A 25,570-nucleotide genomic window follows, 5' to 3' on the forward strand; every position below is an offset into this window, starting at 1 on the left:
GGGCGCCTTCACCTTCCCAGTGGAGAATATTTGTTTTTCTCCCCCCATAATACGAGGCATCTCATTTGAGTGTGAGTCGAACTCGGGAAGGCCCAGGACCGGATCAGATATACGCCACTGATGTTATCAGGAAGCGGGATTCGAACTCGGGTCACCAGGTTTGCACGCTCAGTCTTGCACTCCGCCACGTGAGTACATCCAATTACAAAGACAAAGACCCCCCCCCCCCACTATAGCCTTAGCAGACTGTTGGGGCAAGGGATTTTAGAAAGCACCTTTGAAGGCCAACACGGTGCACCAGGTATATCATTTAAGGCTGAGCCGATGGAGGGGAGGCCCAGGGCAAGGTCATATATTGGCCATTGTCTATTCGTCACGAGTAAACAATGGCTGCAATTATACATATACACACATTCATATTCACATGCACACGCAGACACACAATGGAACAAAGATCGTGGGTTTTTTGTATTCAAATTGGGTTGGACCATGTGAGGGTTCTGATTTCCTGATACCAGTGGGGCTAGAAATGTGTCATTTGAGTAGTACTGACTTGAATGTGCCAGTAAACATGCAATTGTCAAGGCATCTTCATCACCGCACACTCTTATGGCAGTTAGTGACCTTTCCCCGCACCTCCGATTAGCACGTTGACTACGTATGGTGCGAAAGAAGTTCAACATACATACAGGAGCAATGAGTTGCTGCTACCAGCAATCATTAAGCACATGGGTGTGCTTTTTAGAAAAGCTTCCACTTAGATGATGATGATGATACTAATTATTATTATTTACCCAGGAAAGCCTCACCAATGAGTCTCAAGACTCTTTGTGAGAAATGTCCTGCAATTGGATGTTTCGCAAATGCCATGCATGAGCTTTTGGCTTCGTGTCAGAGAGAAAACCGGAGAACCCGGGGAAAAAAAACTCACCGTGCATAGAAGGGGCTGGACAGTCAGCTTAGCCATGCCATGGCCACCTCTTAGCCCCATGCCTTTACCACCTGCACAGCCCTCGTGGTGACCCATCAAAGTTATTTTTTTTCGAATGCTTTTGACTTTTACACAGTAAGAGCACCAGACATACGAGACAAATAACAAATTAAATCCCGACATATGTACGTCAATGTTATATATGTCTGTGAGTGGACGTCAGCCCACGGTAGCCACAGAGCCACGCAACAGGGCAACAACAATCAGTGTGCCCGGCACGCCACCTCTGATGGACTTCACAGCCACCTCTGACGGACTTCACATTGCACGCCACGATCTCCTGGCTCCCCGCGTTCACATCGTGGGGCTGTCACGGATAAGTACGCCCCATCGATGTTCTGAAGGGGCACACACTGCCTGCTGGTCACACCGGAAGCGGTTCAACTGAACCCACTGGCGCCTTGCGAGGTCAAGGTCAGGCATCTGGACGGACAGAATTGCTGACGAGGTCCCTGTTAGGCAACATCCGTCCACCGGTTATATCAAATCAAAGTGCTTACCAGGCTCGTAGCTGCTTAGCTTCTGGGATGTAATGAGTTCCGTGCGTGTAGTGTGATTTTTTTGGTCAGAGACGATGTTTGGATGAAATTCAAACTTTGATTTGTCATCTTAAAAATTAGCGTACTATGAAGGCCCTTTTAAAGTTGGGTTTTCATTCACATTAGTTTGCGAAATAGCAGTTCTTAACGTTCTTAAAAATATGTAGGGAAAACAATGTTTTAACGCTTGCAAAGGACATACTTAATTTGATTGTTAACTTTTCAAATAAATAACTAAACGATGGAATTAGGAATAAGCAAGCTTCTCCTTTAAGGATAATTACATTGCTCTGTTTGATACTGCTCTGAACACAATTATGATTATCATGCTTCTATTTAATTGCAATAATTATGGTAGAAAATACTGTTTAGCGCCTTCTAAAGATATAACTAAAGACTCAATTTAGAACGATTGTTACCACACCTCATGTGTCACAACCAGCGCTGCCTTAGAACTCTGTTAACGTAATTATTCCCTATTTTTACTATTAGAGTCATGTAATCTTCCACAACAACAACAAATTACACTTTAATCGCTAGGTGTATATAATGGTAAAGGTGTGCATGTTAGGGTATTATGAGACTTATGGTAATTAAGGGGTCTGGTTGTTCGGGATGCGTATTTCAAATTTTATCCAGCTTCAGAGAGTAGCAGTCGCGTTTTTTTCAAATCCAACCACTTTCTGCAAACGCTGAGAAAGCCCATGCTCACGAGAGGAGAATGCGTGTCGGCTGGAAGCAAATTTATTTGGCATCATGGAAAGGTGTGCCGCTCACAAACGGCAAGAAGGCACACGACTCCCATCATGCATTGCATGCATCCCATGTCACCGCCGCATCGCATGTGTGACGACAGCAGTGTACGGTGTGTACAATGGAGTGATCACATGACATGCATACAAGACGTAATGGCGATTGTGCCTTGCTGCTTGTGAGCAAACACAGGTGTGTGCGTGTGTTGTTAAATCCAGCAGCCAAATGATCAGATTACGCTTGTTGGGCCCATCACTAACAGAGAGGGTGTTGGCTTTGAAACATCTGGAATTGGTTTAAGCAAGTCTGACGTCTGATGATAGACTGAATGTTGAAACCAGTCCATCGTTGATGTGTATTTAACCAACGCTGCTGAAATTATGCACTACCAGAAGGCCATGTGGCTGATGGGATCTGGATAAAATACACGTTTATATTTATTTATTTCTGACGAATTAAGGGGGTTCTTCGGTCAATTTACCACCATTTCAAATTCTATAAATATTAAAGCACAACAGCTATCATTCTGACACCTTTACCATTACTTCGAGCGCACTTAAACGTGTTCTTTCTCCCCCCCCCCTCCCACCCCCAAGAAGGTTCAGTGCCAGTTTTGCTCGATGTGATCACTTGGTGCATTGATGATAGTGCAAGGAGCATACACACAGGCGTGTCCATCACGTGAGTCAACAGATATATTCATAATAATTTACATTTGTAAGTTGAACGCCATCCAAGGATCCCAATACTCCGATCACCGTCGAATTGACTGACAACGCTCATGGCTTGCTCCTGTTCAGGGTTTTTCGCAGGGTAGCTCTCTCCTCGAACACTTGTTCTTTGAGATACCTCCAAATAAAAAAAAGCCATGCGGATTTATGTCAGGGGGGGAGGGGCGGCCTGCATATCAGTTTCAGACGATGTGCTCACAAAACCTTTCATTAAAAACAAAGCATTCTCTGCTGTAACGTAGTCGAGCGTCATCGTGAAGGACTGCATATTTGACTCTTCGCCCTGCACGTGAGACCACTTGACTTCGCTGAGAACATGTTGTTACGGGATGATTGGAGATTTTCTCTCCAAAAACCACTCCACAACTTTCACATTTTGGGGTCAAGTGTTGTTTTGTTGTCGGATGTGTTTTTGTTACATATTGTGATGAGCATAACAATACTACTAATTTACATTTGTAAGGCGCGTTTTATCAATAGATCCCAATGTGTCATGTATAGAAATCAGGAAATAATAAACAGGACCAGGGTAAACAGCTAGAATGAGGGGTCAAAGGCCAGTTTAAAGAGGTGACGTCATTAAATTTAGCTAACGATTCTCATTGTCTGATCAGTATGATGTCACGAAGTGTACCGACTGTTGCTAAAAAACAACAACAACTTTGAAGCGTGCCCTGTTTAATGGTAAGTGCATTGTCGGGGTAGAATTATAACTACAAAAGTCATCCCCAACTCTGATCTATTAGACCTTCGGTGGTGCTGCGTGATGCTGCTTGGCATTTAGGGCATTTGGCCCCGTGGCTCTGCAACTCCGATGTGTAGTGAAACAAAAAAAAATGTGCTTGCACGATGTTATTCGCCGAAGGTGGGCGGGTGCAACATTTTTTTCTCGCGCTCCCCTCTGGGATGGAGATTCTGAAAGAGCTCATTTCTTCTGGCTTTGCGAGAAGCCACACATACGCCACGCCGCCTTACGCCCACCCGGAATGCAGTGGCAGATAATCAATTTTTAATTAAGAACTTATCTTTTTTGGAGGCTCAACCTGGGGGCCGGATACCAGGACTTTCAGTTCGGAGTAAAATAATGGCCACGAGGCATCTGACCGCGGAACAACGGCACGCAGCTGGCATTTGGCACAGTGCGACAACGCCGGATGCGTTGACTGCTTCAAGCGGTCTCAAGGAATCGCAGTACTTCTGTGAAAACATTTTCTCAGCAAGCACATGTGGTGAATGAACCCACGTTCAAGACTCCCGTGTCTTAGGATGGTCATGTCTATGCCCCGCTTCTCGGTGGCAGCCCCAACAGTCTGGAACGATATCCCTCTGCACATTCGCAGCATCACCTCAATCGCCTCCTTCAAGAGAAACTTAAAAACTCACCTCTACAACCACGTGCTTTCGAGCGACTCTGAGCTTGGCTCCACGCCTCTGAGTTGCGGCCACTACGTCTGCAAATTTGCGCGCGTTACAAATTGAACTATTATTATTATTATCGCGTGGCAGTCTTACGCAATTGGGGATGCTGCCGTGGTCAGCGCACCGGAATGCGCCCAAGATGTCGCCGATTCGAAATCCTGGCGCTGCAGTTGAAACAACGGGCAAAGCTCTTACTTCACCATGAACGGGTACGCCACGGTTAGTCGATCGCGGCGTAGATCGCCTGTGGTGAGAAATGATGTGGGTATTCCCTCTTGTTCCAAGATGCCGGGCCAGCATGGAAGAGTAGGCCAATATACTCTCTGGAGGAGCTCTATAAGAGCTCCGTCTCACTCAGGCCCTTTCGCCAGTAGTGGTGTAACGATTTGAAGGGCTGCGGATTTACATGGTATGTGTAATTATTTTTTACAGCGGCTCGAGTTTAAGATATGAACTGCCGATAATAGCTATGACTGACACGTGCCTACGTTCTTCATTGATGCAATGCAAATTTATCAATTTAAAACTGATTAATACGGAGCCTCATTTTCACAGTGGTGACGGGTAATGGTCAAATAATTTTATCACGTGGCAATTAAAACGGGGCATTTGCGCAAAATGATAATTGCCAGAGCTTGGCTGTCAAAATGTAAATCCCATTAAAGGGTAACAGTGTTTAGGAAAAATGCACCTTCATAATCGCACCCTCCGCATACAAATGCATCAGTTATATAAGACGCCTGACCGCACGTTAATGCACCAAGCAGAGTGCTCTGAGTGAACAGGATGGTGGAGAGCACTCACTGGCTATTGCGCCCGTTAGTTCAGATGTACTCGAAGCATTGTGAACGTGCGTGGTCGAGGCCAAACATATGGGAGCTGCTGCGTGAGATAACACTGCAGGTGGTTAAATTCGGTGCGCGAGATATTCCGAGGCATTTTAACTGTGGCAGGGGGGGGGGGGGCTATTCGTCAGGAGGCTGAGAAACATGCACTCGGGCAACTCGGGACAATTATCACGTACGTGACTGTGTTGACAGCGACACATTTAGGCGTATGGACTGAAAACAGTCCAGCGGGCAATGTAATTAACGCTACCTTATTATAGGACACTATAGACAGTACATGTGTCAACTTTGTCTGTGCGGTGACCACTCTTCAGTGTAGAGCCTATCAGTTTGATCAAGTGGAAGAGGGTATGATCTGCTGATGTGTCCTCATATCATATCTTTCATTTTTCAGAATGACCAACATGCCTTTCCGTTGTCAAAACATTGGAAATCACGTTTTAGAGAGTATAGCATCGCACACCGTAATTTAGAGGAAGACACACCCTACATCCCTGATGAGTACGGATGGCGACGAACGGTGCAAATGAAGTTCTGCATACATATTATTAGGTATTTTCAGTAAAGTCACGGAGGTAAAAAAATTCAAATTAATAAAAGTAAAATAAAAATATTTATTTTATTTTTATTTTACTTTTATTAATTTAATTTTTTTACCTACGTGACTTTACCTAAAAAACCTAAGAATATGAATCCTTGCAGTCACGAAAGCTTCAAATCTGCATACATACATAACTGCTCTTCATCTTATCAATTGATTTGCAGAAAACCCATGAAATTTACACCTTGATTAGTCTTGATAGCCACGCTTATTCAAACACTGCAATTTTATTCAAATGTGTCCATGGACAAGAGAAGTGACCCACAAATGACAGCAAATTCTTCCCATTTTGGACGCTCATCAATGAATGGGTCATTAGGAAGTGGACATCCCAGGAGTGACGTATTAATCACATCATCCACGGTCTTTATGGATAAAATGAATTTCCCGGCAGTGGTGGCAGATTCATCCTAGTATTCATATTTTATTGACATATATCCAAGGGTACGTTGTCAAAGCACCCTTACACCATTGTCATGGATAATAGGAAAGAACGTTACTTTTTCAAACTGTTATGATTGTGATATTACGATGGATCGCAGAAGCAGCCTGAAACTCCTTCATTTGACAAGTCGGCCGAAAAAACCCCAGACAGGTGTGGACCATCACTTCAGAATCCTTCTTGTCGCTCTGCAAGGATCTCAGTTTGAGCTTTCATTTCATGGCGCAACCCGTAAGCTTCTGCCGAGCGCCACCAACCGTCCGTGCCAAACTCGTTGTCATCAGGGCCGGGTGCGCATCCTCAGCGTGGTAGCACGGAGGGGCCCGCCCGCCCACGTGCATTGCGTGCGTGTGCTGCACTTCGCTTTGGGGCAAACGTAGCCGACCGTGCGCTAATCGGAGGTGCCGAGTGTGACGGCCACACGGGGAGCCGTGAACGTGACAACGCATTCCCGTTTAGTTTGATCGTGACACGCGGGCGACGGGGCACCGACAAGCCGGGGTGGGGTGGGGGTGGGGCAATGCCTGCAGCCCTGAAGCCACGGCGCTTGGAGCCACGCGGTCGCCGTTTGGGGCGTTGCTGAAAATGTCGTGGCACGAATGGCAGGCCCCCACCCGCTGTGGTGCTGCCACCCGCGCTCAACGCGGGGGGCTTGGGCTTTGGGCGATGTTTGAGAGCCGATGTTACATATTCTTGGGGGTTTTTTTGTTAAAGTCACGTAGGTAAAAAAAATAAATTAATAAAGGTAAAATAAAAATCTAATAAAAATCACGACGTTTCGGAGGCAACACAAGCCTCCGTCTTCAGGTGGAACCGTCACAGCACGATAGCTGTATCAAGTGAGAGGTTTAATTTTTTACCTACGTGATTTTACCGAAAAAACCTAAGAATATGAAGCCGATGTTACCTTGACTGCCATTCCATTCCCCGCTCCGCCCACCCATCCACCCACTCCCGGTCAGTGTCTATTTCCCAATTCCTATCCTTGCCGTTCAAACGAATTGAATGAAAAAAACCCTTGGCCACAAACCAAAGCCATTCATCATCAGCTTTCGTCATTTGTCAGATGGAGCCTCCCTCATCTGTGCTTCTTGTATTACACTTCCGTGCAAGCGCTCCGTGTTGGGTTCCTCGCTGGAATTCCACTTTTTCGTATTCAGTCCTTTGAGAGTACCGCGGAGGATTGAAACATCCAGATCTTCACGGGATCGCCCTCTTATTGAGGTAGCTGTCTGCCAAATTCTAACAGTCGTCCCAGGACGTTAAAACTCCTGTTTTTTTTCAGTTATACAATAATGATACACCACTCAAGTTCTTTCCTCTCTCTGTGTTGTGAAAGACGCTTGCTTCTTCCCACGATATGTCAATTTTTATTGAATATACCGTGGAGGTGACAACCCTACTATTGACAGAGGAGCATCTTAGATGGCAGACGAAACTAGAATTGTTCATTGAAAATCAATGCATTGCAGGTGTCACACAAAACCAAACAGATCACATGCCCCCATGCTGTTTCAAAATGTGCCTGCGCTGTTTCCATCTCAGAGAAGTGAGTTCAGGAATCAGTTGAGGAGAGAGGCTGAACAGTGTGCGTGTGTAATGCATTCGTGCAGCGAATGGACTTATAAACAAAACTATTCTCTCATGTAGACTGCTTGCACCGCTGCTGTTTATTTTTCAATATTTTTGTTTGCGCCCCACTGTCAGTCCAATGCTGTGTCGGCCAAGGGTGTTGTTTTAGGATGCCGCATCGTGCCGCCGATCTGTGCGGCAGTTGTTTATAATAAGCGCTGTTAACAGGCACTTTTCAAAAATATATTTTATATGTGTGTTTTTTATAGTAATTCAAGAACCCAGAATACAAAGTATGTTTCGAAAAGGGGGTGGGGGGGGAACCAGCAAATTATATGAACGAAACCCGGCGCGATGCACCCTCTAAATTAGGGATCGATCGGGGAAGGGGTGATGGGGGGGGGTCTGGGGGAGGACTCAATGCCCTACAGCGGTAGAGGGGTAACGATTGGGAGCAAGGGGTATTTATGGCAGAGGGGAAGAAGGTGGTGGGGGGGTGGGATGTAACCAAACAGAACCGGAAATAAAATAACATAAACGCGATGTCCTAGCAAGCACCTTTTAACGGCAGCATGACACGGGGGTACTTTGGCCATCCGCCATAACTGACCGCCTTCTTCTGCCCAGTGCAGGCGTTCACACATTCGCCCCAGCTACTCATTTCAGGCCCATGACAGCTTCTGGGTACCACTCGTGCGGTGGTTTCATCCACACCGGGCTTGGAACTCGGCAAGACTCCCGACGATGGATAACATCAGTTTGGAAAGTGGTCTCAGCACCGTTTTTGCACTCTCTCCCAGCTTGAGCCAGCAGTGTTGCAACCATCACGACTGGGAAGGCAAAGGAGGTTGGGCATTGTCCTGGCCACACAATTGCTTTATGTTCCATTGTGTGTGTGTGTGTGTTTAGTTGTCCCACCTGCCCGCACCCGCGGTTAGCACGGCTGACTACGTACGGTGCGGAATAAGTTTAACACGCATACTTGTGCAAAACTAGCTACTACTGGCCAAGAATAATTAGAGAATCTATCGAAATTTAAATAAATAAAAATAACTTTAACCGTTCGGATAGCTAACCGCCTTACTGCTGCGTGGAAGCGAATCATCAAATAACACGTTATTTAAATGCATTCCTGCAAAGGGCAGCATACTGCAATAGAGATTACCGTTGGTACGGCTATGTTAATACACACAATAGACAGGAAGGACAAGTTAAAAGTGCTCGCATAATGTACGTTACTTCAGTAACCCCCCCCCCCCCCCACGTGGCGCAAGAGCGCAGAAGCGTGGTCACCACATCTACGCCTCTACATAAGGAATGAAACAGTTGGACTTCTCCAGAAATCTGGCTGTTGCCTGATGAAGCTAGTTGTAATTACTGGCGAAACATCGTACTCAGATTGTAAATGTTGTGGCTTGGCTCTCCAACACACCGGTGTGCTGTACTAGTGAGGAATTGTCATGTTCTCTTTACGTGACAAACCTTACTAGTTGGCTGTGTCTGGTGGTGATTGGTTTAAACGACACATTTATATATTTACACAATCTAACACTAAAAACCTCGATTATGCATACTAGTGCAGTGTAATAGCGCCGGCTGGTGGACAGCGGCGGCAACTGTGGTGGACAGACAGTACACACGCCAGTCAGCGTGATCACGTGGTGTTGGCAGTGCGGAGGAACTAGGGCAAGGGTCACGGAGGACCCTGTTTGGAGGCCCCTGGAACCTGCTAGCAGGTTCGAGAAGGAGGCGCGGTCAGGGCGGAGCCAGGCTGCGCTGGGAGCATAAAAGGAGCCGAGAGCGGGGGGCTCAAGGCTGCCGGTTCTGGGAGTGGACTCGTCTCGTCGCCGCTGTCGTCTCGTCGCCGTCGTCGCTAAACGTCTCCGCTAGACGTTGCGCTACGAAGGAGAGTAGTTGGCTATCTCGGTCAGCGCCGTCAGTGTTAGACGGCTGGTGTTGTGTACAGGCGAGGCTCAGCTACTGTGAAGAGTGTGTGGACGAGAGCGTGAAAGTTGTTATTTAAGAAAGTGCCTCCGAGAAACTTCGTCTCTGAATCGTTGACACTCCACGAGCATTAAAACGTACTCGCTAACAGCACTCTTCTATGGCTGTATGTGGGGGGAGGGGATCTTCATCTCACGTCTTTTTTTGCATGAAAGAGGTTGAGGATTATTTGACTTGCGAGTCGTGGGAGCCGTACTTTACTGCCACATTGAAGTGCCTTCTCGTTGCATGTCGCGTATCACATGACACGTAAATAATGTGCGCGTTTGATCATGTTCATTTTGTGTGTGTGTTTTTTAACAAAGTGCTTTATTTCTCTCCCGGTTTAGGACGCCCCCACAAATGCAATTCCTTGTCTTTGTTCCTGCTGATGCCCTGTCATTTCTTCTAATAAAAATACTGAAATATATGATATATATAGGTTTTAGTCACTCCGACATTGTAAACATTGACTTGTGAGTTTTTACGACAACGTTACCTTTTTCCACACTTTCATTGACTTTTTCAAAGCGTGCATAAAACATAGTTTCGTCATTCGCATTGCACTGTTATGCGTGCGTAGTCGCAGCGACCTTTTGATGAAGAAGCCTAATTACAGGGACCGACTCTCTTTCATCAGTAGTCCTAGCAGGAGTCCGAGCAGGAGTTCTCTTGCCAGTAACATTAGATAAACCAGCTTAAAAAAAACAGACTGCTGGTGGAACCCAGAAAGTCTTGAACTGCTGCAGAGTTTGCTTAACTTAAACAAATACCGTGTCAACAAAAATTGGTCTGGAGCCGCCAATAGGCTGATTGACTAAAACACATATTTTTAAAATGTATATCCACGGAGACACTGAATTAAGGTTCTGCGTATATTTGTCATTGCTCATTATATATCTGGAAATCACAACGCTAAAGCCTGACCAGTCCCACGAGATCGCAGCTCCACCTTAACGAACGAGTGCTGTTAGCGAATACGTGCTTCAGCCGCACCGAACCTCACAATGGCTCCTCCCACCCTCAACCAGTATATATACAAGGACTGTTTTCTTGGAATTTCTCTTACTTGATGCAGCAGTCGTGTTGTGACGGTTCCACCTGAAGACGGAAGCTTGTGTTGCCTCCGAAACGTCGTGATTTTTATTTTATTTTTATTTTACTTTTATTAATTTTAATTAAAACATATTACCTACGTGACTTTACCGAAAAAACCTAAGAATTTTAACGAACGGTATCCCCTCTCCTGGCCCCGCTCTCTCTCCCGGTCCCTCTCCCCCCTAACACCCCTCCCCCCGATCCCTCCGTGGTCCCCACAGACAAACGACGCCTTGGGCAGCACGTGGAACTGGCTCTACTTTGTGCCGCTCATCATACTCGGCTCTTTCTTCATGCTCAACCTTGTCCTGGGAGTTCTATCCGGGTGAGCAGCACACATCCGTCAGCACGGGTTCACCTTTCAAGTTACGAGCAAATCACTGGGGCACCACCGGTGGCGAGGTGTTATCTCCCTCGCTGGCATGCAGGAGGCCGTGGGTTCGATCCCGACCCTGATGCCTGCTGGACATTTGGTGGTGGCGTGGATTTCTCTCCGGATCCTCCGGTTTTTCCCTCCACATTTAGAAACGTGCGTATTTGGCCGCTGTAAATTTACACAAGGATAAGCCACTTCGTTGAGGCATCATTTATGGTCAGGTTGTCTCTGAAAAAAAGAGCTATATAGTCCGGTGGGCCTTACCTCGTAAAATAAAAAAGTAGTTTGTTTGTTATTTTCTATGAACTTATCTATGTTACTTTAACGAAAGACCCAAAGAATATAAAATAAAAATGTTCCGTTTTTAGTTTATACTCCGGGGCACGGTAGCATGCGCGGAATCTTCCGATGGTGTGCAGGCAACGGCCATGTCCTGCATAGGAGGAATGGACGGTGCAGATTGATGCATGCGTACGTACGTATGCCAAAGCACTGCAGTGACAGCATCAGCTCAATCGCGATTTGAAGCTTTCGTGACTGCAGGAATCCATACTATGTGGTTCTTTCGGTAAAGTCGCGTAGGTAGAACATTAATAGATCACGATGATTCGATCGCAACACAAGCAACCGTCATCAGGTGAAACAAACACAGCAGGAGAACTCGTGCAACAGGCGGTCGGTGGATTATTGTAGCGCGAGCTCATGGGGAATGGTGATGGGTTTGGGAGGCCGTCAACGGTGGATTGATCATGGCTGATGATGATGATGATGACGACGACGATGATGACAATGATGGCCGATATTAGCCGAAGCAAGGTTTCTTCCTTTGAGAGCGACGATGGAGGATGGGAAGAGATGAGGGTTCCAGCCAACATATTATGGACCTGAGGCCCCAAATCTCTCTTGGCAGGCCTGCTTATGAGGTGCTGTGTCGGAACAGCATTTGACATGGGGAGGCATCTTTACAATGGGATTCATCCACAATAGAGATGTTTTTGGGTTAGATCGTGGAAATATATGAATGTGTCATATTCTTGGTTCTTTCGGTAAAGTCACGTAGAAGGGAAATAATAAAATAATAAAAATATTAAACAATAAAATTCTCTAATAAAAAATATATAATTTTTCTTGCTGTGGATTTCACACCTGAAGATGATTGCTTGTATTGCAGTCGAAACGTCGTGAGAATTTTATTGTTTCATATTTTTATTATTTTATTATTTCCCTTCTACGTGACTTTACCGAAAGAACCAAGAATATGAATCCCTGCAGTCACGAAAGCTTTAAATCAAAATATGAATGTGTCGTTAAACCCGCCACCACCCGACACAGCCAATTAGTAAGGTTGGTCACGTGAACAGAACGTGCCAATTCGTTACTAGTACAGCACACCGGTGTGTTGGAGAGTAAACCCACATATTTACGCGATCTAACCCAGAAACCTCTTTTATGGATAATATCGGTCGCGAAAGCCTACGTGTTAAACCGAATGGGATTCATGTCATGCTGTGCAGGTGGAATGTGTGCGATTGACTTCATAAAATCGTGGATCGATAAGACGTGCGTAAAGGACGCATCGATTGATGTGACAGACGCAGACACACGGACTCGCGTACGTAATGCGGTGCAAATGACGACTACGCAGGTGCATGTCTTCACGCACGCAATCACGCAGTACACAGACACGCACAAAAGACAAAGATCCCCCGTATAGCCTTGACAGACTGTTGGGGCAAGTGCTGTTAGCGAGCACCTATGAAGGCCGGAACGGTGCATGAGTGGGTGGGTGGCCAACACCACGCCTTTGTCTCCCCAGTGGCGATGTTTACACACCGCACTGGGTACTCATTTGAGGCTGAGTCGAACTAGGGGAGATAATCGTCACTGGTGTCGACCGTAAGCGGGGATCGAACTCGGGTCGCCGGGTTTGTAGCGCAGCGTGCTAACCGCTCACACTACCGCTCCCCGCACGCACACTCAAACACACACACACACATATGCATTGAGTGATGGGTGATCCTAAGTGGTGCAAGGTGCTTAATAATTTTACTCATGACCACTTATGCACGCGGGGTCGATATGATGTAACGTAATGCCGTAACAGAAGTGGTTTTCTTTTTTTGCGGGACCATTGTTATCTGTGGACTTCAACACCGGCGGTGGTGTGGACTTGCCTTGTGAAGTACTGACCCTGCGATTTCAAATTATTCATTGGCCCCATATTGGATTGACCTGCATGCCGCGGAATGGACAAAGGATGCCTCGGTTCCTTTGTCGTCACTCTTGACGCGCTTCTCGGTTTGTATCCAGTGATGTCCAAGCAGACGATGATGACACGGTTAAAGTCCAACTCGAATTCGCACATTACAACAACTTAAAGTCAACGAGATTTTCCTTCTGAAGTGAGCATCGAGGCGGTGCTCATCTTCTGTTTGCAGCCCTCAGCCGACAACTGAAATTCCACATCCCTGTGGCTGTGGGGGGTGGTGGGTATCTCTGCAAAGAACAACTGCAAAGTGGTACTAATTTTACACGATCCCGGAGGAATGATGGGTTGAGTCAACAACCCCCTTCTCCCCCCCCCCTCCACCACAAACGGGATTTTAACTCTCAAACTTCCCACTGCGAGGCGCTTGCCCTATCATTGAGCCACCCGGGCAGATTTGTATTCGTAGATTGCAGTTGTTCAGCTTTTGTGAGCGGCTTATCTTCGAACCGTGCGCACGTTTTCATTGTACCGAGGGGAAAAACAAGAGTGGCGAACTGTACGTTATTAAACCGCGGCATTTTATGTGCCGTGAGCTTCGGAACAACGGTGTTGCCTTCCATTTTATAAATACGCCGTGAAGCGAATTAATAACACGCCCAGCACTTTTGCGCTCATTGAGAAGTCACCGTGAAACGAGTCACACAGCAAGTGCTGACACACTTCGTGATTGCCACGTGAAGGCTCAACTGGTTCTACTTTCAGTAAATAAAATTACTAAATATGGATCATGATGATAGTATTAATAATGGTAAACGCTCAACGTAAATTTGTATAAGGTACATTTTAATTTACAACATGTTATATTGTTTAAATATCTTGCAGGCAGCAGTGCGCTTTTCATTTTCAAAATTATATTTGCACACATTTCCCCCCAAAGCGCTGTTAAGGACAGCAAACGTATTTAATGAACAAATTAATTCCCAGGGAAAAGGCAAAAAAATGCGTTTCACTTAAGACGCCATTCATCCTAAAATTGATCTGCATGTTTCAAGGGCCTAAAGCTTACACATTATGGAGGTATTCCGAATACATGACAGAGCACTCGGGAAATTAAATCACAAAAAGGTGCCTGTGGGTGGTGGTGGTTTTTGCGGGGGGGAGGGGGGGCAGCGGGAGCGGGGGGGGTGGGTTGCTATTACTTTGTCAAATTGAACTTGACTCGGAGAGCATGCTGAATAATAAATTGTTCCTCTGTGGACGGTGGTTTATAAAAGAAAAAAAATGACCGACCCAGTTGACGCAACTGACTTGATGTTTATAAAGCAAATGTTATCCTGGGCATGCACCTTAAGTACTGAGTCCATAATCACGGTGGTGGTGGCTATGCAACTTGACCTGTAATCCAGCACTGTGGATGCAATGGTCGGTGGATGTCACAAATGTTGCAAAAATCCCTTCCCGTGGGAGTCGAGGTGCTGGACAGTGGCTAGCCAGGCGAAGGGGGTGCAACAAAATGTGGACTAATATCACCCGCCCGATCTGTGTGGGGGAGTTATTCGCTGGGTGTTCTGGTTTCCACTCACGTGCATAAACAGTGATCGTTAAGTGGCTGAAAACATCCTGACCTAAACTATTACCGTTAAACTAAACAACTTTTTTTTTATTTTACCAGCTAAGTCCCACTGAGCTATTAAGCTCTTTTTTAGAAGCGACATGGCCACAAATGATGGGTCAACGAATGGCTTATCATGTGAAAATTTACAGAAGCCAAGTATTCTTCACCGCAATGTGGAGGTAAATACCGGAGGACCTGCAGAATAAAATCCACGAGACCACGGGGAGAACTCATTCTGCTCTTAAAAATATCGCCATCTGCGAGCTGCTGCTATGCGTACAAGGTTCGCCGCTCTTCATCTTTTCACAGAAAATACCTGTGCAAACTATGAATTCGACTTTTCTTATTTCTGGGAGGTATTGAGCTTCATCCTGGCCCAAATGTAAAGAACTCGTATAATTATGTAGATTTTTCTGGCAGAAAAGGTGTTGGCGTTCTACATGTCAACATCAGAGGGCTTGTGATTAAATTATGTCAACTAAAACTAGAAGTGGCAAATCTGGACCCGGACATTTTTTGCCTAACAGAAACATTTCTCACTCCTGCCGTCAATGACTTGCAGATTACGATTGACAACTACAACCTTCTACACTATGGGAACCTCATTTGCCAGTAAAAATATGATAATTGGTTCTTTACCCTTCTATCTGGCAACAAAACTGACACCTTTTGAGGTTCCCATAGTGTAGATGCTTGCCCCGAGCTCTCATACTCTGATGGTGCATTGTATTTGAGTTGTGCGCCTTTTGGCGTCATCTGGTCCAACCCATATGAGACTAGGCTCTAAGGAAAGCTGTCTCGGGTGTGGATCAATCAACTTTAAGGACAGTGCACATTATCAGAGTTATGTTCTTTTGTTTGTATTATGACTGCAGGTATTGCGGTCTATGCAAACATGACTCCTTGTAAAAAGGTGTCAGTTTTGTTGCCATATAGAAGGGTAAAGAACCAATTAACTACAACCTTTTTCAGCTTGACCGAGGGTCTAAAGGAGGTGGAATTGCCATCTATATTCGTAATACTACTGCATGTTCACCAGCTCACTCCTTGTAAAAAAATGTTGCTTTGAAGGTCTGGCTCTCAGAATAACTCAGAATAACTCTCCCAAATAATCGCTATAGACCGCCTAGTGGGAAGGATATTGAAGCTGTGTCTGCACTGAGAGAGCTTCTTGGGGCCTCCCTAAAGGTGAAATAGTTTTGCCCATATAGGACCCACCACTGCAATCTCTACATTGGGTCAAACTTAACTTCTCTTAATGATCGACGGCTTGTGCATCAGATCTTATTTATTCACGATGTACTTACAAAAAAATCAGCAGACTACCTGCTGGATCTCCTCACTGTTTCGAAGAACAAATGTGACCTAAGGTCTTCGCTCATTTACCGCTTCACATTCCCTATTGCCGTACAAATACTGGAGGAAGGGCCTTTGCTATTGATGCCCCCAGGGTCTGGAATTCTATCGCCAATAAACTGCAACTTGGATCACTACCTGTGAGATCTTCACTCCAAACTGTTCCAGAGGAGTTGTACACCCCTAGCTGGCACTGCTATTCAGTGGCCTGAAATCAAATGTATCATTCCGGATGACCGCTGCAAAGTATGATCTTGAGTTTTGATGATAGTGTGCTGATCTTTAAGGTGTATTAACATTTTTTGATTCTGCTACTGATACTCCTGCTGTTATGGAGTGACTCATGCAGCCAACTATGGCTGCAAAGTTTGGTCGTACATGTTATGCTTATCGTTTATTCTTAAATTTGAATCACAGTTCCTATGATCACTGTTACATTGTTTTTATAGCTTTATTTTTGTGATTTTGAAAACGTTTTGGTTTAGCCATGTTTGTTTGTTGTAGTACAGAGTTAGCCTGATAACTTTAATCTACATTGTCTTATGGTTGTTATTGTTTGACTTGCATCCCACTCGGATTTTTGCACACAGCGTTGAAACGCGGTGTTTTTCCTGGAAGACTTTGCTGTTTTTTTCCAGGATTTTCCTGTTGCGTGTAGTCACTTTAAGATGTTTCTTGCTCATGTTTTTGTTTTGTTGCGGTTGCACCCGAGTCAAGAGCCGTATGGCTCACAGGGTTATACCTAATAAATGACACTGAAACTGAAACATTCCGCAGGTCGGGAGGACATTGTACGAGATTGCAATCGATGCTGGGCGTGGGATTGCGTGGTACAAACAAAAAATCCACGAGCAGCAGTTGCACCTCCGATTAGCACGGTTGATTACGTATGGTGCGAAAGAAGTTCAACATACGAACATCACGAACTCTGGCCGCGATACCGACGTGCTGCCCTTTCGTGATGACGTGTGTCCGCGTGTGTGTCATTGGCGCTTTGGGCTGTGCGGTGGGGCACAGGGAGTTTGCCAAGGAGCGAGAGCGTGTGGAGAATCGAAGGGCTTTTCTCAAGCTCCGGCGCCAACAGCAGATAGAACGGGAGCTCAACGGCTACATGGAGTGGATCTGCAAAGCAGGTATGGTCCGGCAAGATGGCAGAGGTATCTCTGTCCCAGCAGTGTCTTGTGAAACGTTTAACAATTCTCTCCCCTGCCGGTTTGACAGATTATCGTGATCATAGGTCACGGTTTGATTCAATAACGGAATATATTTTTTCATCACTTTCCAACTGGCGTTGAAAGTGTTCAGTCGTTAGCTTAGTCTTTTCCGTCTGTCAACGGTGACGTCGGTAAATGTGAGCCGATATGAAGCGGCTTATTGTGTTGTGATGAACAACTTGCTTAATTAAATACATCCAACCATGTTTAAGAGCATTACAACATCCATGCGTATGCATGATTTTTCATACCTTGTTTTTAATGTCGTGGTGATTGTGGCAGCCTTGAGTGGCAGCAGGGAACATGATAACGAATTATGTGCAGGCTTTACAGATTGAAATAGTTGATTCTTGCCATGCATGATTCGATTTACTGTATGTATCATGAGCATAAGAATCGATTTTACCGATAAACCAAAGGATGATATCACTCTTAGTCCCTGTGCTCTCATATTTGGTGGAATGTAATAATAGACACCATGTGGTGACCGATTTTTGGTGGTCTTTTACCGATTATATTCCTGACTCACTATTGGCGTCGTATCCTAGAAGTGCTACACAAGCCCTATTCAACCCTTCAGGAAGTTATTTGGTCTTTACCAATTTTTCCAAACACGATGCTATGGAATTGAGTTTGTTGCATGGCTACTGCGAGGCGCCACGGTAGAGAAATGTTAACTACCTCACCTGGTATACAGGTGGTCCTGGGTTTGATCCCAACCCTGACGCCTGTATTTTTTGAGTTTGCATGTTCTCCCCGTGGTCGCGTGGATTTTCCTCTGGGTCCTCCGCTTTTCCCCTCCAAATTTAGAAACGTGTGTTTAGAGTATTTGGCTGCTATAAATGTGCACGTGATAAGCCATTTCGTTGAGCTATCATTTGTGGCCAGGCTCGCATCTGAAAAAGAGCTATATAGCTCAGTGGGCCTTACCTGGTAAAATAAAAACATTGTATAGTTGTATAGTTTAACTTATCAAACCAATGTTTTAACTGTCATCGCCGAAATTAATAGAAAACCTCATTATGTATTTACAGCAACTTTTTTTTTTTATTAAGGAGGGTTTTTTCTTCATAGATTAGTGGCCGCATTGAGATCGTCACCTCACCACCATGGGCAGCTAAATCCCAGATCGAACCCAGGTTCTCAGTGTTGCTGGCTCTGGACTGTGACCTTTGACCCACCCGGCCACCTCAACGTAATTTTAATGATGCTGATTAAGTTACCAAGGGTTATATTAATTTTTAAAACCGGAATAAATACGTGGGGAAGTCTTGTTTTTATTTAGTTAACAGCAAAAAAAATCTCTAATGATAACATTTGTGCAAATGCTTATGCTAATGTTAACACTTGTTGAAAACATAAACCTTTACTCAAATGCTTTCACTTAGACACTGTGATTAAGCTAAGTTAAAATGTTATTCTATGCCCCATTACAGAATATAGTAAGTAATTACCATATATTATTTTACTTGGCAATGCGATCACTTGCACCTTTCAAAAAGGTTGGGTCGTACGTTGCTATGAGTAACAAGGAATTACATTTTGTCTTCATCTTTTTCTCCAACTTTGTCTCGATCGTGATCTCCTGAGACAAAGCATACATTTAAATATTTAACAAGGCAGTGCAACCCTTTATATTTGAGAATGGCCCACAGAAGTGGATATCGCAGAGCCACATCTGTGACCACTCCAAGAGACCTCTGGGGTGCACAATATGGGGCAGCACTTCCATAGCAGCCGTTCTGCCACTGGGGGAAATATTCATCACGTGACGGACAAACCAATATTGTTCATTCTCAGCGCTGGAATTTAGCCAAATTTATAATTGCAGAACCAAATGTAATATGATGGGTATTCTTCGCGCAATCATTTGTGACCAGGAGGTCGTGGGCTCGATCCTGACCCTGATGCCTGTATATTTAAAATTGGCATGTTCTCCCTGTGGCCGTGTGGATTTTTATCCGGGTTCTCTTTTTTTCCCTCCACATTTAGAAACATGCGTAGAGACTATTTATCTTTCGATTTAAAGCTTTCGTGACTGCAGGGATTCATCTTCTTGGTTTTTTCGGTAAAGTCACGTAGAAGGGAAGTAATAAAATAATAAAAATAAAACATAATAAAATGAAACAATTCTCACGACGTTTCGGCCACAACGCAAGCAGCCGTCCTCAGGTGAAGAATGAGACACTTCAAGCTAGGAACTTACATATAAGCTGGGTTGGGGGTGGTAGAAGAGCGCCTTAACAAAAAGAATGTGCATATCAAGATGAGTTTAGCATATACATGGGAAATGCGCAGGGGGCGGGGGGGCTTCAAAGTCATACCATGCCCACGCACTATGCAGGATCAAGAGCACCAAGGGGGGGTGCAGGGATTAGCATTAACAAAGGAAAGGAATGCCAATGATATGTAGCTGCAGTAACTAAACAACACCGTAGAAAACTAAGGTATAAACTACATACAAAGACTAAAATATAAACTGCATAGCACCATCAGTATACTTACTATACTCTACAATAAGCTGAGTTACTAACAGCAAGTAATACATTACAATACTACGTCGTAAAAGTTATATAATATGCTTCCATCTAAACTTTATTCTCTTACATCAACCGAGCATATACCGTACTATATACTGCCATAGATAAACCCAACATTAAATTATATACTGTATTGCAATAAACCACATTTCAACATAACACTATGTATTATTCTACCTACCCTAATGTGTATCAAAATGGTTTATTACGTCCTTCCAATGATTGCTAAGCCAGAATCCATCTTCTCGATTAAAATTGTCTCTGTGTTTGTATATGTGGATCGCCTCATGAACGAATCTCTCATGATAGCCAGATGGCTTGCAGAGAACCTCTGTCTTGGAGAAGTCAATGTCATGTGAGCCCACTGAGTTGTAACAGTGATCTGCCACGGCTGAGGTGTTTGTCCTACCGTGTTTCAGGTCAGCTTTATGTTCACGGATGCGGTCCGAGACATGTCGTTTGGTTTGTCCAATGTAACTGCTACCACAGAGGCAACTTAGTTTGTAGACACCAGGGTGCTGTATGTCTGGAACCACATCTTTTACAGACTGTACCAGATCACGGATTTTATGTACTGTGTTGAATCGGACCTGGATCTTGTGTTTAATCAGGATTTTGGAGATCTTTTTTGTGACCCCAGCAATGTAAGGTAAGGTGATGGTCTTGAAAGGCTCCTCAACAGGATCCTTCTTGATGGTTGGAGAGATGGCTTTGCGGATTGTGTAGTCACAACTCAGTGGGCTCACATGACATTGACTTCTCCAAGACAGAGGTTCTCTGCAAGCCACCTGGCTATCATGAGAGATTCGTTCATGAGGCGATCCACATACACAAACACAGAGACAATTTTAATCGAGAAGATGGATTCTGGCTTAGCAATCATTGGAAGGACGTAATAAACCATTTTGATACACATTAGGGTAGGTAGAATAATACATAGTGTTATGTTGAAATGTGGTTTATTGCAATACAGTATATAATTTAATGTTGGGTTTATCTATGGCAGTATATAGTACGGTATATGCTCGGTTGATGTAAGAGAATAAAGTTTAGATGGAAGCATATTATATAATTTTACGACGTAGTATTGTAATGTATTACTTGCTGTTAGTAACTCAGCTTATTGTAGAGTATAGTAAGTATACTGATGGTGCTATGCAGTTTATATTTTAGTCTTTGTATGTAGTTTATACCTTAGTTTTCTACGGTGTTGTTTAGTTACTGCAGCTACATATCATTGGCATTCCTTTCCTTTGTTAATGCTAATCCCTGCACCCCCCCTTGGTGCTCTTGATCCTGCATAGTGCGTGGGCATGGTATGACTTTGAAGCCCCCCCCCCCCCCTGCGCATTTCCCATGTATATGCTAAACTCATCTTGATATGCACATTCTTTTTGTTAAGGCGCTCTTCTACCACCCCCAACCCAGCTTATATGTAAGTTCCTAGCTTGAAGTGTCTCATTCTTCACCTGAGGACGGCTGCTTGCGTTGTGGCCGAAACGTCGTGAGAATTGTTTCATTTTATTATGTTTTATTTTTATTATTTTATTACTTCCCTTCTACGTGACTTTACCGAAAAAACCAAGAAGACTATTTATCTGCTATAAATTTCCACGTGGAAAGCCGCTTCGTTGAGCTATCATTTGTGGCCAGGTCGCTCCTGACAAAAATGCCGCTGTGGTGTAATGGTGAGCACACTGAACTTTTATCCCAGAGGTAGAAGGTTTCATCTCCCGGTGCATCAGTTGAAATAACGGCACAAGTTTCTTAAATCGCCCCCCTCCCCCACCGCCACTATCCACCCAGCAAAATAAATGGTTACGACCACGGTTAATTGATCAGCAGGTGGGGCAAAGTGTGGGTTTTCGTAGCTCTGGCCAGCATTGAAGAGAAGACCAAATTACCTCTAGAGCAGGGGTCGGCAACCAAAATAACAAGAAGAGCCATTTCTTTCCAATTCGGTACAAAATTCAGTATTTCAAGAGCCGCAATGCATCTGAGTACATACTGTACATACGTACATATTATCAAGAAGCAGCCCGTAAAGAGCCGCATGCGGCTCCGGAGCCGTAGGTTGCCGACCCCTGCTCTAGAGGCTTCCTCTCGTGGATGCCCCTTTCACCAACAGGGCGCACAAGTATTTGCAGGGATGCACCTTTACTGCCGTATCATATATTACAAAATATCACACGCAGTAAACGCCATTTATTATCACGAGCCCATTATCGAGATAACTGCACTACATTGGCTCCTTTGATTGAAAATTGATCTTTGGGTTAGGCCATGTAATGATGTCGCCAATTTTTAATTTCTTCCGTGTAGCCCTCCACCACCCAACATAGCCAAAGTCCATTCTGCCTTCCTGGTTTCTAACCTCATGTTGTTGGACACAGTTTTCAGCCAAACGTCGCTATCTAATGGCTACGTTTGGTTGTTCAGGATTGCTCTTCGTGAGCCGAAGCGATTATGATAAAAAAAAATTTGCATGTAAAATGCTTACACACGCGAACATTTTATTTGTTTGGCTACGTCAGAGACTGGAGGGTTGCGAAACCGAAAAAAAATCGGTCAGATCGTTACGTGATCAGTCTAACCCTTAATTTTTTTTATCATAAATCACAACATCTGCTTTGTTTAAAAACGAAAGCAGAGCGGGATTCTGTTGCAATGTTTTATTTTTATACTAAAGCGGCTACCAGCAGCTTTTTGCCAACACTTCTTAAGTGGCTATTTTAAAATGCGCAACAAAGCTATCTTTGTTGTCTACCGAGCTCATCGCTCCGCAGGTCAGCAGGGGCGGCGGCGACGCATTCAAAACCGCAACGAAATTGGCGCAATTTCATCTCCGTCGTAACACAAACCCACCACCGGTGTCAGCTGATTACATTCACGGCGACTCGTCGGGGGCGACCGGTGACGGGGCAGTTGGGGGGGGGGGGGGACTTTTCCTGCCAGGCGCGCCCCCTGCCCGCCACGGCACCAAAAAGACGCGCAACGCAACGCGGTATGCTGGAAACAAAAAAGCCCTCAACGTGGCTGGACGGACCGAGAGAAGACCCTCCTATGTTATGACTCGGGAGGGTCGGCTTAATGGCCGCACATTGGCATGCCACACTCAATCACAGCGCGTTGCTGCCTGCCTACGTTAGATAAAGTGATGCATCAGCTCGGCCCCCTTGTTGAGCTTTATTGTCTGCCTGTCTGTCCCAAGTGATGCCTGTGTGGCATTAACCGCCCTGTCCTCTTCACCCCCCTATTTTTTCTTCGTGAAACGAAGCGCTGATTTTCAGTTGCTGGTGCAGCAAAGGCTCTCACAATCGCCCACTGATCATTGTCATCATCATCATCATCAGCCAGCGTCAACCCACCCACTCAATTCGGCCGCTTTGGCGAGATGTTAACTACCTTGCCTGGTATACAGGAGGTCGTGGGTTCGATCCCGATCCTGATGCCTGTACGAATATTTGGAGTTTGCGTGTTCTCCTCGTGGTCTCGTGGATTTTTCTCTGAGTTCTCCGGTTTTTCCCTCCACATTTCGAATAAAAATGCGTAAGAGTATTTAGCTTTTGTAAAATTTCACGTGATAAGCCACTTAGTTAACCTATCATTTATGGCCAGGTTGCTTTTTAAAATAATTTTATAGCTCAGTGGGCCTTACCTAGTAAAATAAAAAAAATAGTTTATAGTTTTTTTAAGAACCATAAACGTAAACGCTGCCCATTTCACAGTGGACGGGAAAGATCCCCAGACGTGGAGTTGGCCATGTCTGCTGGTGTCACACTCCAAGTTTTACAAATTAGGAAAATTACCCGCAAATTACTTAATCACTGGAGAGCAACGGCGTCACCTGCGCTGAAACGGCTGCGGACTATGCTCATCTGTGAAACGCAGCGCCTTCGTGATGGCCTTGCGCGACAAAAATGGCGCGCGTATGCCAAATGTACTCATGTGTGTGTGTATGTTGAACTTCTTTCGCACCGTACGTAGCCAACCGCGTTAATCGGAGGTGCGGGAGGAAGGACAACAAACTAACCACTGAACAAAATTTGCCAGACGAAGGCTCTATCCGCGCGGCCTCCAAACGTTCACGATCCCACAACCTGGCACACCTCCACGTGGAGCTGTATAGTCGCTGGGTCTCCACGGCACATGTCGATTTCGTTAAAAGGAGCATAAACCCATCACTCAAACTCCGGTCATCCTTGCAGCAGCAGCGGGTTTTGGCTAACCATCGAACAGAGACGGTCACCGCATCGCGCGCTTTCAGGTGCGCTTTTGCGGCCGTCTGGAACGCTCTTTCTTCCGATATTAGGAAGCCCCTGGAGCTGTGCACTTTGAAATCATGTATGTATTGAAAAAATATTCATTTTGAATTGTTTTTGTGTTGAGTTTGTTATCCTTCCCCTGCACCTCCGATTAACACGGTTGGCTACGTATGGTGCGAAAAAAAGTTCAAATACATACCTACACAGCATCTCGGTTTCCAGCGCAGCACTGGCGCACACACAAGCACGCACACAAGCACGCACGCACGCACTCACGCAGAGGCGCTGTTGTGTAAATCCGTACGTGTGCAACGCTTGTCCGGTTAAGTAAAACACGCGAATGATTCTGTGACACGCTATTTATAGACACACGTGGGGGCACACGTGGGCACTGACCGAATTAATTGGCTTTCCCCGTTCTGGCCGTCACTGTGGGATCCGCGGGATTTACCAATTGCGGGTAAGAAGGAGACGAATGTGGGAAGCGGAAGAGAGACGGTGCCGCGGCGCGTCCATTAAGCCAGTTTTGCGTGCCGCCGCGTTTTGTTGAATTCCTAATGGTCACACTTTAAAAGAGGCGCCTCTAAGCGGCCTCAGTTTAATTCCTTCTCCCGTCGATCGTCCCTCGACGTGAAACGTATCCATTTTGCCGTAATCGCTTTTTCACGAAAGCTACTGGGGGCTGTGACGTTGCATTCGTCGTTCTTATCGTTCTCTTCCTCGTCAATGTTTACACTCGGCGGCATGCTTGCAATCGAAATTTATATTATTTACTTGTCCATGTGTTTATGTTTTTTTTTTTTACACTCCGTGTTGCCTCCGGGGGGAGTAAGGTCCTACCACTTTGTCCCATATATATTGTGTGCTCGTGCGTGCGTGTGCGTATATGTGTGTTCACGTTTTGTTTTTTTAAGCTCGGTGCTGCACCGGGTCAAACCCACGAGACTGGCAATCGTAAAGTCGCGAGGTCAAATCCTTATCAGGCGTATACTGTCCCATCATGTGTTTGAGGTCAATA

General features: G+C 45.2%; 1 protein-coding gene across 7 annotated transcripts in view; it reads left to right on the forward strand.

Moving 5' to 3' along the window:
• The window catches only part of LOC144948501 (voltage-dependent P/Q-type calcium channel subunit alpha-1A-like), a 168,732-nt gene that overhangs the window by 48,524 nt on the left and 94,638 nt on the right, over positions 1 to 25,570 (forward strand). For 5 of the 7 annotated variants that reach the window (XM_078878020.1, XM_078878021.1, XM_078878022.1 and 2 more), the window contains exons 6-7: positions 11,199 to 11,302; positions 17,551 to 17,666. In XM_078878020.1, the coding sequence (XP_078734146.1) occupies positions 11,199 to 11,302; positions 17,551 to 17,666 (220 nt within the window). Of the gene's footprint in view, positions 1 to 11,198; positions 11,303 to 17,550; positions 17,667 to 24,602; positions 25,013 to 25,570 lie in introns of those variants that run through there. The other 2 variants (XM_078878025.1, XM_078878024.1) reach the window with 2 other exon arrangements.

The sequence above is a fragment of the Lampetra fluviatilis genome, chromosome 49 (assembly GCF_964198595.1).
Source record: "Lampetra fluviatilis chromosome 49, kcLamFluv1.1, whole genome shotgun sequence".
Lineage (NCBI taxonomy): Eukaryota > Metazoa > Chordata > Hyperoartia > Petromyzontiformes > Petromyzontidae > Lampetra > Lampetra fluviatilis.